This window comes from Mustelus asterias, chromosome 5 (assembly GCF_964213995.1).
Source record: "Mustelus asterias chromosome 5, sMusAst1.hap1.1, whole genome shotgun sequence".
In the NCBI taxonomy this organism is placed as follows: domain Eukaryota; kingdom Metazoa; phylum Chordata; class Chondrichthyes; order Carcharhiniformes; family Triakidae; genus Mustelus; species Mustelus asterias.
In genome coordinates, this window is record NC_135805.1 from 12039516 (window position 1) to 12058210 (window position 18695).

Sequence of the window (18695 nt, forward strand, 5' to 3'; positions counted from 1 at the left end):
CCGACGGTTCACCTTGCTCACGGACCAACGTTCAGTGGCTTTCATGTTCAACAACGCGCAGAGGGGCAAGATTAAGAACGATAAGATACTGAGGTGGAGGATTGAGCTCTCCACCTACAGTTATGATATCTTATACCGGCCCGGGAAGCTCAATGAGCCCCCGGACGCCCTATCTCGCGGAACATGTGCCAGCGCGCAGGTGAACCGACTACAGACTCTCCACAATGACCTCTGTCACCCGGGGGTCACCAGGCTCTACCATTTTATTAAGGTCCGTAACCTGCCCTGTTCTGAGGACGTCCGGTCTATAACCAGACACTGTCCGGTCTGCGCAGAATGTAAGCCGCACTTCTATCGGCCGGACCAGGCACACCTCATAAAAGCCACCTGCCCCTTTGAACGCCTCAGCGTCGATTTCAAAGGGCCCCTTCCTTCTTCTGACCGCAACATCTATTTCCTCAACGTTATAGATGAGTACTCCCGATTCCCCTTTGCCATCCCCTGCTCGGACATGACCTCAACCACGGTCGTCAAGGCCCTGCACGGCCTCTTTACCCTGTTCGGTTACCCTAACTACATCCACAGCGACCGGGGATCCTCATTCATGAGCGATGAGCTGCGTCAGTACCTGCTCTCTAAGGGCATAGCCTCGAGTAGGACTACCAGCTACAACCCCAGGGGTAACAGGCAGGTAGAGAAGGAGAACGTGACAGTCTGGAAGGCCGTTTTACTAGCGCTACGGTCTAAAGGCCTTCCAGTCTCCCGCTGGCAAGAAGTCCTCCCCGATGCACTGCATTCAATTCGGTCCCTCCTGTGTACGGCCACCAATGCCACCCCCATGAGCGGATGTTTGCTTTCCCGAGGAAGTCCTCCTCGGGAATCGCAATACCGTCGTGGCTGGTGTACCCAGGCCCCGTTCTGCTCCGGAGGCATGTACGACCCCATAAGTCGGATCCCCTGGTTGAAAAAGTCCAGCTCCTCCACGCCAACCCCCAATATGCCTATGTGGCATACCACGATGGGCGGGAGGACACAGTCTCTATCCGGGACCTGGCGCCTGCAGGTGCCCCGGAGCCCACTATGACCCCCCACCCCACATCCCTAAACCCCTCTGTTCAGGTAGCACCAGGTCCGCTTACATCTTTGCCCCTTGTACGCAGCTCGCCTGAGCCCCCGGAGTCACCACGCAGGACCTGACCAGAAGGGATGACGGCGGATTCAAGCAGTTCCACCCTGCCATCGGAAGCAACACCTCAACTGGTACTGGCGGTCACAATGACTGGTCAAGCCGCCCGACAGGCTGAACCTGTGAAGGGACGACTCCTTACCACAGCTTGTGACTGTTATGTATATATATATCCTCATACCCCTGTACATATGGTTCCACCCAACCCGCCGGACTCTTTTTTTTAAGGAGGGGTGAATGTGGTGAACCATTGTTACTACATGTATATGCCTGGACACATCCATGCTGCACTTGGCCCGAGACTCCTCCCTTTCCATCTGAGACTCCTTCCTTTCCACCCAGAGTGGCGTATAAAGGTGATGGTCCCTCCTCCTCGCCTCAGTCTAGACCAGGTCAGCTACAAGGGTGTGCTCCTGTTCTCTGTGAATAAAAGCCTATTAGTTTCCCTCACTCACTGGAGTCTTTGTGTCGTAATTGATAGTGCATCAAGCTTCAGAGTGAGAAACAGCACAGGGAGAGGTGGAGGAGTGAGTTAAAACAGCGGGGGAGGCGGGGGCGGAGAGAGAGCAGCTTCAGAGTGAGGAACAGGACGGGGAGAGGTGGAGGAGTGAGTTAGAACAGCGGGGCAGGTGGAGGGTGGCGAGGGGAAGCGAGTTGTGGGAGCGAGGCTCACCATAATGAGTGAAATGAAACAAAGCCTGACATCACAGGAAAACCATAAATTCACTGGTTGTTCAGCAACTGCTAAATGAAATTACCTATTCTAAGTTGTTTCAGATTTAAGGTAAATCGGAGAAATATTTTACAGGTTTAAAACTTAAGATCAGTCGGAAATTTAAAGAAAAAACTAAAATCTAATGAAAAAGAATTGAGATGCAGGGCCAGGCGATGTGTTGTAGCTGCATGATGTGGGCGCTGGTGGACCCGTTGTCGTTCCTATTAAACACTTCTGTCGCAAGTGCTGGTTGCCCGAGGAATTCCAGTGCAGAGTTGATGAGTTGGAGTTTGAGCTTCGCACATTGCAACACATCAGGGAGGGGGAGAATTATCTGGATGCTATGTTTCAGGAGACAGTCCTTAGATTAACCAGCTTTAATTCGGCCAGTGGTCAAGGACAGGAAGCTATGACTATGAGTGAGGCAAAGAGTGGGATTCAAGAATGGGATTCAAGAGTGGGAGACTGCGCCCTTGTCCTTGTTAAGCAAGCTAATTGGCATAGGGTCAATAAGATTAAAGAGGTAAATGTGTGGCTCAAAAATGGGTGGGGAAGAAATTGAATTAATGGGACATTATATTGGCCACAGGAGATCTTCAATAGATCTCCCCGGACCTCATAGAGTACGAGCTCCTTTATTAAGTGAGTGGAGGCTTGCCCAATAGGGAAGGAGCAGGGGGTAGTTTAAAACCAGCTGGCTCCACTCAGGTTGGCAATCGAAGGATTCTGGGGCATGACCTGCACACTTCAGCCGCAGGAGTGGTATCTTAAGCATATTGTAAATAAAGGATATTGACGGAAGACTGGCCTCGGCGAGATTATTACATTGGCAATGAGGAGTAAATCAAGTTTTCTTCTTCCCTCAAGGTTCAGACAGCTTGGCGAAGATAGAGATCTAGATGAGTATACGGCTTGTAGGAAGGGACTAAAGAAGGAAATTAGGAGAGCCAGGAGGGGTCACGAGAAGGCCTTGGCAAGTAGAATTAAGGAAAACCCAAGGCGTTCTATAAATATGTGAAGAGTAAAAGGATGAGACGTGAAGGAATAGGGCCTATAAAAGGTGAAGGCGGGAAAATCTGTACGGAACCAGTAGAAACGGCAGAAGTACTTAATGAGTATTTTGCCTCGGTTTTCATAGAGGAGAAGGACCTGGGTGGACATACTGCGGGCTTGCGGTGGACTGAAAAGATTGAGTATGTGGACTTTAAGAAAGAGGTTGTGCTGGAATCTTTGAATGGCATCAAGATAGATAAGTCGCCGGGTCCGGATGGGATGTACCCCAGGTTATTGTGGGAGACGAGGGAAGAGATTGCAGAGCCTCTGGCGATGATCTTTGCGACATCGATGGAGATGGGAGAGGTGCCGGAGGATTGGAGGATTGTGGATGTGGTTCCTATTTTCAAGAAGGGGAATAGGGATAGTCCAGGAAATTACCGACCTGTGAGTCTAACCTCAGTGGTTGGTAAGCTGATGGAGAAGATCCTGAGGGACAAGATTTATGAGCATTTAGTATGCTCAAGAATACTCAGCATGGTTTTGTCAAAGGCAGATCGTGCCTTACGAGCCTGGTAGAGTTCTTCGAAAATGTGACTAAACATAGTGACAAAGGGAAAGCGGTAGATGTGGTTTATATGGATTTTAGCAAGGCGTTCGATAAGGTCCCCCATGCAAGGCCTCTAGAAAAAGTGAGAGGGCATGGGATCCAAGGGGCTGCTGCCCTGTGGATCCAGAACTGGCTTGCCCAAAGGAGGCAGAGAGTGTGTATAGATGGGTCTTTTTCTAAATGGAGATCGGTCACCAGTGGTGTGCCCCAGGGATCTGTTCTGGGACCCTTGCTGTTTGTCATTTTCATAAATGACCTGGATGAGGAAGTGGAGGGATGGGTTGGTAAGTTTGCCGACGACACGAAGGTTGGTGGGATTGTGGATAGTCTGGAGGGATGTCAGAAGTTACAGAGGGACATAGATAGGATGCAAGACTGGGCGGACAAGTGGCAGATGAACTTCAACCCCGATAAATGCGTAGTGGTCCATTTTGGCAGGTCAAATGGGATGAAGGAGTACAATATAAAGGGAAAGACTCTTAGTACGGTAGAGGATCAGAAGGACCTTGGGGTCCGGGTCCATAGGACTCTAAAATTGGCCCCGCAGGTGGAGGAGGTGGTTATGAAGGCGTATGGTGTGCTGGCCTTTATCAATCGAGGGATTGAGTTTAGGAGTCCGGGGATAATGATGCAGCTATATAAGATCCTTGTCAGACCCCACTTGGAGTACTGTGCTCAGTTCTGGTCGCCTCATTACAGGAAGGATGTGGAAAAGATTGAAAGGGTGCAGAGGCGATTTACAAGGCTGTTGCCTGGATTGAGTGGCATGCCTTATGAGGATAGGCTGAGGGAGCTCGGTCTTTTCTCCTTGGAGAGACGTAAGATGAGAGGAGACCTAATAGAGGTATATAAGATGTTGAGAGGCATAGATCGGGTAGACTCTCACAGGCTTTTTCCCAGGGTGGAAATGGCTGCTACAAGAGGACACAGGTTTAAGGTGCTGGGGGGTAGGTACAGGGGAAATGTTAGGGGAAGGTTTTTCACACAGAGGGTGGTGGGCGAGTGAAATCGGCTGCCGTCAGTGGTGGTGGAGGCAAACTCAGTAGGGTCTTTTAAGAGACTCCTGGATGAGTACATGGGACTTAATAGGATGGAGGGTTATAGGTAGGCCTAAAAGGTAGGGATATGTTCGGCACAACTTGTGGGGCCGAAGGGCCTGTTTTGTGCTGTAGTTTTTCTATGTTCTAATATTTACCATTGAGACGAGTAATCCTCTGGTAAGAAAAATACTTATTTTTGGTAAACTTGAAGCCTACGATGCAAGCAAGGAAGACTGGGTCCAATGCACAGAGCGCATGTGTTCTTTTTTGGGCTAACGATATTGAGGGGAGGGCAGAAGCAGAAAGTGATCCTGTTGACAGCATGCGGGATCCCAACCTTTAGTGTAATTAAAAGTCTGACCTACCCAGAGGTCCCTGACCCAAAATCTTTATTGAATTGGTGGACTTGGTTAAAGGCTCTTATGACCCGAAACCTTCCATAATATTCCAATGATACCAATTAACTCAGCGAGCCCCTGGGGAATCTGTCACCAAATTTCTGACCAGGCTATTAAAATTGACACAGCACTGTAAATTCAGGCCATTCCTGATACAGCAAGATATAGACTGGTTAGAGACTTGGGCAGAGAAATGGCAGATGGAGTTTAATCCGGATAAGTGTGAGGTAATGCATTTTGGAAGGTCCAATGCATGTAGGAATTATACAGTAAATGGTAGAACCCTTAGGAGTATTGACAGGCAGAGAGATCTGGGCGTACATGTCCACCGATCACAAAGTGGCAACACAGGTGGATAGGATAGTTAAGAAAGCATATAGAATGCTTGCCTTCGTCGGTCAGGGCATTGAGTATAAAAATTGGCGGGTCATGCTGCAGCTGTACAGAATCTTAGTTCGGCCTCATTTAGAATATTGTGTACAATTCTAGTCGTCACACTACCAGAAGGATGTGGATGCTTTGAAGAGGGTACAGAAGAGATTTACCAGGGTGTTGCCTGGTCTGGAGGATATTAGCTATGAGGAGGGGTTGGAGAAACTCGGTTTGTTCTCAATGGAACGATGGAGATTGAGGGGTGACCTGAGAGAGGTTTACAAGATTATGAGTGACATGGACAGAGAAGATAGTCAGATGCTCTTTCCTAGGATAGAAAAGTCAAGTACTAGGGGGCATAGGTTTAAGGTGCATGGGGAAAAGTTCAGAGGAGATGTAGTTTTTTACACAGATGGTGGTGAATGTCTGGAACATGCTGCCTGGAAAGGTGCTGGGAGCAGGTACGATAGTGGCATTTAAGGGGCAACTAGACGAATACATGATTAGGATGGGAATGGAAGGATATGGACTCCGTAAACGCATACGATTTTAGGTTAGGCAGGCATCATGATCGGCGCAAGCCTGGAGGGCCGAAGGGCCTGTTCCTGTGCTGTACTTTTCTTTATTCTTTGTCCTGAATGTTATGAAATAGACTGGTCTGTGAAATTATCAATGTGACAGTTCCAAAACAATTATTGGCAGAGCTCAATTTGGATCTAAAGAAGGCCATTGGGATAGTTCTATCATTGGGGGATACAATGAAAGGGGCTCAGGAACTACAGGGGATGTCAGATGGTTTTGGGGGAGGGGCCTCATGCAATGTCCATCGCTCAACTGAGAGTGATGGTATCAGCAAGATATCACAGAATCCCTTACAATGGCGGAGCCCAAGTCACATCACCTAGCAGTCAAGGAAATGCAAGGACAACCTTCTGACTTCTAGCAAGCCTGTTCCAGAAGGTTGTAGTTGCCAGACTGTACTATTTCAAGTGCTGCAGAAGACCACAACGAAGGCAAAAATATATGGACGGTCAAAACACGTGCTGTTTCGAAAAAAAGGCCAAGGCCAGTACCAGACTATAGCATGTCGGCATGCCCATTATCAGGAACAATACAATAAATCACATCTCAACGACAAAGGTTGCCCCCATAATGGTGGCATTGTTAGTAAATAACCACCCATTAAAAATGAAAGTGTATGCGGGGCTGCGATCTCTGTTATCAACGAGCAGACAGATGATTGCCTCTAGACTGGTATTCAGCGCCTGAGTTTAGAAGACACAAAGGACAGGAACCTACACAGGGGAGCCATTACAGATAAAGGCCACCATGGTGACATAGTGACTTAGAGGCAGCAGTCAACTCGACTCCCACTCATCATTGTACGGTGACAAGGACTTAGCCTCATGGGGAGAGATTGGCTCCCACACATCAGACTGAACTGGCTGGAGATCTTCAGGCTGGGCATGGGGAGACTATAAGAAGTCATCATTAAGTACCCCGAAGTTACTTAGGAAAGGCTTGAAAAAATAAGGGGAGCCAAAGCTAAGATCTTCATTGACCCCGAATGCTATGCCTAAGTACTTTAGAGTGAGACCAGTTCCATACTCCCTCTTGGAAAAAGTAGAATCTGGAAAGCCTGGAAAAGCTGGGCATAATAAGACCCACACAATTCGCAGTGGGCTGCACTGTTGTTCCTGTCCTTTAGCCGGATAAGCTTACTGTCAATAAAGTTTCTAAACTTGACAGGTACTGCATGCCATGGATTGAAGACCTATACATCAGGTTAACTGGTGGCTCTGCATTTTCTAAGTTAGACATGGGCCATACGTATCTCCAACTTGAATTAGACAAGCTTTCCCAGAAGCATGTAACAATTATTACATATGCACAAAGGCCGATATGAGTCCAGTCACCTGCCCTTCGGGTCTCGTCCACCTTGGTCACAGGAACATTGGAATGTGAACACCTAGCAAACCTGGAAGAGATCTTACAGCAATTCTTGGAGGTTGGAGGACACATGAAAAGGGAAAATGTGTCTCCCAAGCAAGTGCCATGGCCTATTTAGGCTATCGGGTAGATGCAAAGGCCTACATCCAGTGGAGGACAAGGTGAGAGGTATTAAGGAGATGCCAACTCTAAGGAACCCCATGGAATTGAAATCCTTCCTGGGGCGAGTGAATTATCATGGGAAATATTTTCCCAATTTGGCTTCCTTACTGGTCCCCTTGCATACCCTACTACGGGAACATCAAAGGTGGTCTGGGAGGTGGGTGGGGGGGGAGCTGCAGGTGGAGCGGTTGAAGGAGGGGTCATTAAATCAGTTCAATGTTGTAGAAGTTTCCATGATTGTACCCATATTCCACAACATTTTGCAGATAACCAATTAGCAGTAACCAAGGAGTAAACCATGTACAACAATTAAAACATGCACTCTGCAGGTGAGATCTTCTGGCTCTTTCTGCTGGTGGGTTTCCCAGCTGCCACAGGCAAATGGCCATTGACTTCAACAGGACTGGGAGATCCCACTGACGGCCAATGTCGAGCTGCCTCCACTGCTGGGAGCAGAGCCAGAAAATTCCGACCTTCGTCTTACCATTTTTACTAATAAATTCACAGAAGGGTTAAAGTACACATGTCTGTGCCGTGAGAACAAGAGCAATGGAAGTATTGATCACTCATATTTTATTTATTAATCAAAAATGCATTTAGCCACATTTCCAATTAGCCAAACGTGGCTAGTGGCCAACATACTGACAATGCTGCACAAAGATAACATTGTCTATAACAGTGTTCTTGTGGTTTCCTTGGGTGATTCTGTTGCCTCCTTTTCTGTCAATTACAGGTAGTTTTGCATTGTGGAATTGTACCCTATAGGAACTGGATCAATGATGTGGAGATGCCGGCCTTGGACTGGGGCCGGCACAGTAAGAAGTCTCACAACACCAGGTTAAAGTCCAACAGGTTTATTTGGTAGCACGAGCTTTCGGAGCGCTGCCCCTTCATCAGGTGAGTGGAGAGTTGGGTTCACAAATATGGCATATATAGAGACACACTCAATTACAAGATAATGGTTGGAATCTTAACAGGTAATCAAGTCTTTACAGGTGCAGACAATGTGAGAGGAGAGAGGGTTAAACACATTATAAAGAGGCGTGAATTGTCTCCAGCCAGAACAGTTAGTGAGATTTTGCAAGCCCAGTCAAGTCGTGGAGGTTACAGGTAGTGTGACATGAACCCAAGATCCCGGTTGAGGTTGTCCTCATGTGTGCGGAATTTGGCTATCAGTTTCTGCTTGGCGATTCTGTGTTGTCGTGTGGCTTGAAAGCCGCCTTGGAGAATGCTTACCCGAAGATCAGAGGCTGAATGCCTTTGACTGCTGAAGTGTTCCCCGACAGGAAGGGAACACTCCTGCCTGGTGATTGTCGAGCGGTGTCGTTCATCTGCTGTCATAGCGTCTGCATGGTCTCGCCGATGTACAGGAAAGGATGTCCCGAGGCATGGACAATGGATGAATGGACACCGCTTGACAATCACCAGGCAGGAGTGTTCCCTTTCTGTCGGGGAATACTTCAGCAGTCAAGGGCATTCAGCCTCTGATCTTCGGGTAAACATTCTCCAAGACACATGACAACACAGAATCGCCAAGCAGAAACTGATAGCCAAGTTCCGCATGCATTAGGATGGCCTCAATCTGGATCTTGGGTTCATGTCACACTATCTATAACCCCCATGACTTGCCTGGGCTTCCAAAATCTCACTAACTGTCCTAGCTTGACACAATTCACACCTCTTTAACCTGTGTTTAACCCTCTCTCCACTCACATTGTCTGCACCTGCTAAGACTTGCATTCCAACCATTATCTTGTAATTGAGTCTGTGTCTATATATGCCCTGTTTGTGAACCCAACTCTCCACTCACCTGATGAAGGGGCAGCGCTCCGAAAGCTTGGGCTACCAAATAAACCTGTTGGACTTTAACCTGGTGTTGTGAGACTTCTTACTAGAACTGAGCCAACAAGACCCAAAATGCACTTCATACAGAAACTGTACACTGTCAGAGACAGAGGAGACTTTCTGGGCTGAATTCAAACCCAGGATATTGTGCCTGTCTCCTATTAATCCAACCCCCTGATATACGTAACAGAATCATTCGACTTCCCAATCTTTACTGACTGACCTGTTGATAGATGTTCCTGTTGGGAGGCAAGTGTTCTGATGATAGGTTAGGCGACATGTTCACCTGCGATGAAACAATGAATACCAAACCAGTTAGCAATCACCTGCTTACAAAAATTCATTCAATGTGAAAGATAAATCGTAATGTTTTCCAGTTAAACCATCATGAGTACTCTGGTCACATACGTTCTATGCTATCAACAGTGCAAAATGCATCTGGTTCTATTTCCCCACCCAATATTTTTATTTCCTTTGCTGAAGGCACTGGCTTCTCCTGATGTACAATTTCATGGTTACAAATGCATTCTTCCACCAAAACGGGCATCACTTTATGATTCTCCCAAATATCACAACCAAGTCTGGTGAGTACATGCATGCTCACAATGTGTGCCAAAACACATGCACACATTCTATCAGGTGGCATTTGGCACCAGTTGATATCAACAACTGATACTTATAAATTATTGTCAAAAAATACCTGTAAAGTATCTACCAGAAAGAGAATGATAAAGGATGAGGAGGAGTGCAGAGATGTTAAGGTGCTTATACCTGTTTGGGAACCTGTAAAACAAAGCAGTTAATGTAGAAATAGCAGCACCAATACAAAACTGGCTCAGTCAAAGAAGACAGAAGGTAGCAGTGGAAGGGTGCGTTTCTGAATGGAGGGCTGAGACAAGTGGTGTTCCTCAGGGATCAGTGCTGGGACCTTTGCTGTTTGTAATATATATAAATGATTTGGAGGAAAATGTAACTGGATTGATTAGTAAGTTTGCGGACGACACAAAGGTTGGTGGATTTGCGGATTGCGATGAGGACCATCAGAGGATACAGCAGGATATAGATCATAGAAAGCCTACAGTGCAGAAAGAGGCCACTCAGGGTCGCAGGAGTGTACTGGCAGGCAGGAAGGTGGTTACAAGTGTGTATAAGGCTGCTGAAGAAGATTAGGGCACACGGAGTTGGGGGTAGTGTGTTAAAGTGGATTGGGGACTGGCTATCCGACAGGAAGCAAAGAGTCGGAATAAATGGGTGTTTTTCTGGTTGGAGGAAGGTAACTAGTGGCGTGCCGCAGGGATCGGTACTCGGGCCGCAACTGTTTACCATTTATATAGATGATCTGGAGGAGGGGACGGAGTGTAGGGTAACGAAGTTTGCAGACGACACAAAGATAAGTGGAAAAGTGAATCGTGTGGAGGACGGAGAAGATCTGCAGAGAGATTTGGACAGGCTGAGTGAGTGGGCGAGGATATGGCAAATGGAGTATAACGTTGATAAATGCGAGGTTATACACTTTGGAGGAAATAATAACAAATGGGATTACTATCTCAATGGAAACAAATTAAAACATGCTACCGTGCAAAGGGACCTGGGGGTCCTTGTGCATGAGACGCAAAAGCCCAGTCTGCAGTACAACAGGTGATCAAGAAGGCAAATGGGATGTTGGCCTATATCGCGAGGGGGATAGAATATAAAAGCAGGGATGTCTTGATGCACCTGTACAGGGCATTGGTGAGGCCGCAGCTGGAATACTGTGTGCAGTATTGGTCCCCTTATATGAGGAAGGATATATTGGCATTGGAGGGAGTGCAGAGAAGGTTCACCAGGTTGATACCGGAGATGAGGGGTTTGGATTATGAGGAGAGGCTGAGGAGATTGGGTTTGTACTCGTTGGAGTTTAGAAGGATGAGGGGGGATCTTATGGAGACTTATAAGATAATGCAGGGGCTGGATAGGGTGGAGGCGGAGAGATTCTTTCCACTTAGTAAGGAAGTTAAAACTAGAGGACACAGCCTCAAAATAAAGGGGGGTCGGTTTAAGACAGAGTTGAGGAGGAACTTCTTCTCCCAGAGGGTGGTGAATCTCTGGAATTCTCTGCCCACTGAGGTGGTGGAGGCTACCTCGCTGAATATGATTAAAGCACGGATGGATGGATTCCTGATCGGTAAGGGAATTAAGGGTTATGGGGATCAGGCAGGTAAGTGGTACTGATCCACGTCAGATCAGCCATAATCTTATTGAATGGCGGGGCAGGCTCGAGGGGCTAGATGGCCTACTCCTGCTCCTATTTCTTATGTTCTTATGTTCTTATGTACTTCAATGCCAGGAGCATCTGGAATAAGGTGGGTGAGCTTGCAGCATGGGTTGGTACCTGGGATTTCGATGTTGTGGCCATCTCGGAGACATGGATAGAGCAGGGACAGGAATGTTTGTTGCAGGTTTCGGGGTTTAGATGTTTCAGTAAGTGCAGGGAAGGTGGTAAAAGAGGGGGAGGTGTGGCATTGTTTGTCAAGGACAGTATTACGGTGGCAGAAAGGACATTTGATGAGGACTCGTCTACTGAGGTAGTTTGGGCTGAGGTTAGAAACAGAAAAGGAGGTCACCCTGTTGGGAGTTTTTTATAGACCTCCGAAAAGTTCCAGAGATGTAGAGGAAAAGATTGCAAAGATGATTCTGGATAGGAGCGAAAGTAACAGGGTAGTTGTACTGGGGGACTTTAACTTTACAAATATTGACTGGAAAAGCTATAGTTTGAGTACTTTGGAGGGGTCAGTTTTTGTCCAATGTGTGCAGGAAGGCTTCCTGACGCAGTATGTAGATAGACCAACAAGAGGCGAGGCCACATTGGATTTGGTACTGGGTAATGAACCAGGCCAGGTGTTAGATTTGGAGGTAGGTGAGCACTTTGGTGACAGTGACCACAATTCGATTACATTTACCTTAGCTATGGAAAAGGATAGGTATATACCAAAGGGCAAGAGTTATAGCTACGGGAAAGGAAATTGTGATTAGGCGAGATTTAGCTGGCATAGGTTGGGGAAGGAAACTGCAGGGGATGGGCACAATTGAAATGTGGAACTTGTTCAAGGAACAGCTGCTACGCGTCCTTGATAAATATGTACCTGTCAGGCAGGGAGGAAGCAGACGTGTGAGGGAACCGTGGTTTACTAAGGAGGTTGAATCTCTTGTGAAGAGGAAGAAGGAGACTTATGTTAAGATGAGACGTGAAGGCTCGGTTAGGGAGCTTGAGAGTTACAAGTTAGCCAGGAAGGACCTAAAGAGAGAGTTAAGAAGAGCCAGGAGGGGACATGAGAAGTCTTTGGCAGGTAGGATCAAGGAAAACCCGAAAGCTTTCTATAGGTATGTCAGGAATAAAAGAATGACTAGGGTAAGATTAGGGCCAGTCAAGGGCAGGAGTGGCAAGTTGTGCGTGGAGTCTGAAGAGATAGGAGAGGCACTAAATGAATATTTTTTGTCAGTATTTACACTGGAGAGGGACAGTGTCGAGGGGAGTACTGAGATGCAGGCTGTTGGACTGGATGGGAATGATGTTCATAAGGAGGAGGTGTTAGCAATTCTGGAAAGGGTAAAAATAGATAAGTCCCCTGGGCCGGATGGGATTTATCCTAGGATTCTCTGGGAGGCTAGAGAGGAGATTGCAGAGCCTTCGGCTTTGATCTTTGGGTCGAGATTGTCTACTGGAACAGTGCCAGAAGACTGGAGATAGCAAATGTTGTCCCCTTGTTCAAAAAGGGGGGTAGGGACAACCCTGGTAATTATAGACCGGTGAGCCTTACTTCTGTTGTGGGCAAAGTATTGGAAAGGATTATAAGAGATAGGATTTATAATCACCTAGAAAGGAATAATTTGATTAGGGATAGTCAGCACGGTTTTGTGAAGGGTAGGTCGTGCCTCACAAACCTTATTGAGTTCTTTGAGAAGGTGACCAAAGAGGTGGATGAGGGTAAAGCGGTTGATGTGGTGTATATGGATTTCAGCAAAGCATGTGATAAGGTTCCCCATGGTAGGCTTTTGCAGAAAATACGGACACATGGGATTGAGGGTGATTTAGTGGTTTGGATCAGGAATTGGCCAGCTGTAAGAAAACAGAGGGTGGTGGTTGATGGGAAATATTCATCCTGGAGTTCAGTTACTAGTGGTGTACCGCAAGGATCTGTTTTAGGGCCACTGCTGTTTGTCATTTTTATTAATGACCTGGATGAGGGCGTAGAAGGTTGGGTTAGTAAATTTGCGGATGACACTAAAGTCGATGGAGTTGTAGACAGTGCGGAGGGAAGTGGCAGGTTACAGAGGGACATAGATAAGCTGCAGAGCTGGGCTGAGAGGTGGCAAATGGAGTTTAATGCGGAAAAGTGTGAGGTGATTCACTTTGGAAGGAGTAACAGGAATACAGAGTACTGGGCGAATGGTAAGCTACTTGGTAGTGTGGATGAACAGAGGGATCTGGGTGTCCATGTGCATAGATCCCTGAAAGTTGGCACCCAGGTTGATAGAGTTGTTAAGAAGGCGTACGGTGGGTTAGCTTTTATTGGTAGAGGGATTGAGTTTCGGAGCCAGGAGGTCATGTTGCAACTGTACAAAACTCTGGTGTGGCCGCACTTGGGGTATTGCGTACAGTTCTGGTCGCCGCATTATAGGAAGGATGTGAAGTGTTGGAAAGGGTGCAGAGGAGATTTACTAGGATGTTGCCTGGTATGGTGGGAAAATCGTATGAGGAAAGGCTGAGGGGCTTGAGGTTGTTTTCGTTAGAGAGAAGAAGGTTAAGAGGTGACTTAATAGAGGCATGCAAGATGATCAGAGGATTAGATAGGGTGGCTAGTGAGAGCCTTTTTCCTCGGATGGTGATGGCTAACACTAGGGGACATAGCTTTAAATTGAGGAGTGAGATATATAGGACAGATGTTAGAGGTAGGTTCTTTACTCAGAGAGTAGTAAGGGCGTGGAATGCCCTGCCTGCAGCAGTAGTAGACTCGTCAACATTAAGAGCATTCAAATGGTTATTGGATAAAAATATGGATGATATTGGAATAGTGTAGGTTAGATGGGCTTTAGATTGGTTTCACTGGTCGGCGCAACATCGAGGGCCGAAGGGCCTGTACTGCGCTGTAATGTTCTATGTTCTATTTGGCCCATCAAGTCTGCACCGACCACAATCCCACCTCGGCCCTATCCCCATATCTTTTACCCACTAATCCTTCTAACCTACGCATCCCGGGACACTAAGGGGCAATTTAGCATAGCCAATTAACCTAACCCGCACATCTTTGGACTGTGGGAGGAAACCAGAGCACCCGGAGGAAACCCACGCAGACACGAGGAGAATGTGCAAACTCCACACAGACAGTGACCCAAGCTGGGAATCGAACCCAGGTCCCTGGAGCTGTGAAGCAGCAGTGCTAACCACTGTGTTACCGTGCCGCCCCAGCACGGATGCTTGGGCGGCTAGATGGCAGATGGAGTTTAATCCGGACAAATGTGAGGTAATGCATTTTGGAAGGTCTAATACAGATAGGAACTATACAGTAAATGGCAGAACCCTTTGGAGTATTGATAGGCAAAGGGATCTGGGTGTACAGGTACACAGGTCACTGAAAGTGGCAATGCAGGTGGAAAAGGTAGTCAAGAAGGCATACGACATGCTTGACTTCATCGGCCGGGATATTGAGTTTAAAAATTGGCAAGTCATGTTGCAGCTTTATAGAACCTTAGTTAGGCCGCACTTGAAATATAGTGCTCAATTCTGGTCGCCACACTACCAGAAGGATGTGGAGGCTTTGGAGAGGGTACAGAAAAGATTTACCAGGATGTTGCCTGGTATGGAGGGCATTAGCTATGAGGAGAGGTTGGAGAAACTTGGTTTGTTCTCACTGGAGTGACGGAGGTTGAGGGGAGACCTGATAGAAGTCTACAAGATTATGAGAGGCATGGACAGAGTGAATAGTCAGAAGTTTTTTCCCAGGGTGGAAGAGTCAATTACTAGGGGGCACAGGTTTAAGGTGTGAGGGGCAAGTTTTAAAAGAGATGTACGAGGCAGGTTTTTTACACAGAGTGGTGGGTGCCTGGAATTCGTTGCCGGGGGAGGTAGTGGAAACGGATACAGTAGTGACTTTTAAGGGGCGTCTTGACAAGTACATGAATGAGATGGGAATAGAGGGATATGGTCCCCGGAAGGGTAGGGGGTTTTAGTTAAGTCAGGCAGCATGGTCTGTGTAGGCTTGGAGGGCCGAAGGGCCTGTTCCTGTGCTTTGCTCTTTGTTTCTTTGTTCAATATTCCTAGCAGCTGGAAAGACTATGGGCAGAATTTTCTCCCCAAAAGATCTGCTTTCATAACAGTGTGAAAATGGGAGTGTTCCATCCTGGTCTTTTGGGCGGGTTTGGCACTGCAATCTTCCGGCACTGTCAGTTTTCTGATAGCTGGGAGCTTTGTGTCGGCAGGGGGAGTGTAGCCTAGGAATACCGGGGTAGTCAGCTTCAGAGTGCTTAGGCACCATTGTGCAGGGTGCCCTGATCTCCGAGTGAACCAGGAAATCTCCTCCCACCAGGTGCAAATTGGGTTTTTGGCCTCTCAGGCTATCTTCCCGGTTCACCATGCTGATCAACCGGGGCAGTGAGCTGGGAAGATCGCACTCAATGAAGGGATCAGGCAGCTGCAAAGATTTATGGAAGTAGGAAGTTTAAAAAAAGGGGTCTTCCATTTAAAATGGAAATGAGATGAAATTTTTTCACAGAGGTTTGGAATTCTCTTCCTGAAAAAGTGGTGAGTGGAATAAGAGTTGTTGAATGTTTTTAAGGCAGAAGGAAATAGGTTCTTGATAACCAAGGGGGCATTGGCTTATTGAAGGTTACCATCAGATTAGCCATCTTATTAAATGGTTGAGCAAGCTCAAGGGGCTGAATGGCCTATTCCTGTTCTTTTTGTTCATATGTAAATAGAATTCACCCATGGACAACTGGATAAACACCTGCTCCAATACTACGCAGAAAAGAGGGGTATCCAACACCCTCCCCCCCCACCCCCCGCAACCCTCACCCCACCATTCAAATCACGGGTTACCCCACCCACATACCACCCAGGCATGAGGATGACCTGACCCGAACTTGACAGCCCCCTTTTACCCTCAGGCCACCCACACAGCTCTATCTGCCCCCTCAGAAACCCCCGACTCTCCCTCTCTTCAGGTTAAGCACCTTGGCAGTGCCAACAGTGCACTGTGTCCTTGCACCCTGGCCTGGTGCCTTGGGCCCTGAAGGGGATCGAGGAGGTAAGTTCAGTGGCCATTTTCCCCTTTTCTGCTTCGAGGCTGCAGAGGAAGGGTCCCTCAAGGAACCTGGGGGTTGGGTATGCCCAGGCTGGAAGCAAGGGGTTGACTTCACCACTCTCTGATGGGATGGGGTTGTTATGGCTGAACTGTCCCTTCCAGCCCTGTAGATCTGAAAATCAGCCCTGGCATGGTGATTTCAGGCAGCCCTATCAGAAGCTGCAGGTGAGAGAGCAGGCCCCTTTGAAGTTCTCTGACAGAGAGGAGATGTCAAGTTCACCTGGGGGAGGCAGAGGGGAATCCAGTCTGTCCAGCTGTGCACTCAGCCCCCAATATCTGCACACAGCTTTGATTTGAAGGTGTTGAGGCTTCCCAGCAAACAGATATCATTAAACCCATTCCATAGCACTTGAAGCCTTTGATCTGTAACAAGTTCAACCTCGTAAAAGATTCAGCTATCAGATCAAGGGATTTCTATCACCCTCCAGCCATCTGTGTTTATTTAATTTTCCTTCACCGTTGACTGCATCTTAAGTGCCTCATTGATCCTGACCGCAATGTGGTCCGTCTAACCCTGATTGACAGTTTGTGGTTTCACATCTTCTGGAGGAACCATTCCCCACCACGGTGCCCACGGTGCCCATGGCACCGCTGAAGTGTAGGCCCGCTCAGCAAACCTGCCACTGCGAACTGGGCCCCACTGCCTCAATCAAACAAGGATTTTCTTGACATAACTCGGTTCCCGATCACCATAGCACAGATTAGACACATCGGAATCAAATAATTATGAGCTGTTCATCAGGATAAAAAAGCATTAAAAGATGAGTAGCACCAGAGCTTGTGAAAATGCAACTGCTCCCGTAATTACATCACGTGACCCCCCCTTCCCCACCCAAGATAGGTTTTTAAAAATTATTTCATGCAATGTGGGTGTTGCTGGCAAGAACAGTATTTGTTGTCCATCCCTAATTGCACTCAAGAAAGTGATGGTCTCTTGAACCCTGCAGTCCATTGATGTAGGTCCACTCAGAGTACCATTAAGAAGGGAGGTGCAAGGTTTTGACTCCGCATCAGTGGAGGAATGGCAATACATTTCAAGTCAGGATGGTGCGTGACTTGGATGAGGTCTTGAAGTTGGTGTGTTACCATGCAGCTGCTGCCCTTGTCCTTCTAGGTGGTAGAGTTTGTGGGTTTGGAAGGTGAGGTGGAAGGTACCTTAATGAGATGCTATAGTGTATCTTGTATATAGCACACACTGCTGCTACTGTGTGTCGATAGTAGAGGGATTGAATGGATGGGGTACCGAACAAGCAGGCTACTCTGCCCTGGGGGGTGGTGTCAAGCTTCTTGAGTGATGTTGGAGCTGCACTCATCCAGCAAGGGGAGAGTATTCTATCACAGTCCTGACTTGTGCCTTGAGCTTTGGGGAGTCAGGAGATAAGTTATTTGCTGCACAATTCACAACCCCCGACCTGCTCTTGTAGCAACAGTATTCATTTGATTGGTCCAGTTCAGTTTCTAATCAATGATGATTCCCAGGATGTTGATCGTCGGGGGGATTCAGTGATATTATTGCCATTGAATGTCAAGTGGAGATAGCTAGATTCTCTCTGGGTGGAGATGGTCATTGCCTGGCAGTTGTCAGCGAATGTCACTTGTCCTTTATCCGCCAAAGGCTGAAAGTTTTCCAGGTCTTCCTGCATAAGGACATGGGTGGTTTCTGAGGAGTAGTGAATGATGCTGAATTTTATGCAATCAAAGGATAGAAAGAAACTATTTCAACTGATGCTGGCCTCTAGGACTGGAAGGCACAGTCTAATAATTAGAGCTAGACTTTACAGGAATAAAATTAGGAAAGATTTGTAAACACCAAAGGTGATAGAGGTTTGGAACTAACTTCTGGAAACCATAATTGATAGTAGAAAAGAATTAAATCTGTGTTTAATAGATTTTTGTTTTCAAAAGGCATCAAATGATCAGAAACAAATGTGAATATCTGGAAGTTGGTCACAGAACAGTCATGATCTCAGTGAATGATGGAACAGATTTCAATGATGACCTACATCGATGTTTCAAAGATCCATTGTTGATTGTTATTCAGTAGCTGGAAGGTTAAAGTGTGTGCACTTTAGTTGAGGATAGGA

General features: G+C 47.2%; 1 protein-coding gene across 2 annotated transcripts in view; it reads right to left on the reverse strand.

The window, feature by feature from the left end:
• The window catches only part of LOC144493365 (putative tubulin polyglutamylase ttll-15), a 96462-nt gene that overhangs the window by 11101 nt on the left and 66666 nt on the right, over positions 1-18695 (reverse strand). For both annotated transcript variants that reach the window (XM_078212174.1, XM_078212175.1), the window contains exon 12: positions 9495-9557. In XM_078212174.1, coding sequence (XP_078068300.1) covers positions 9495-9557 — 63 coding nt within the window. The remainder of the gene's footprint in view (positions 1-9494; positions 9558-18695) is intronic.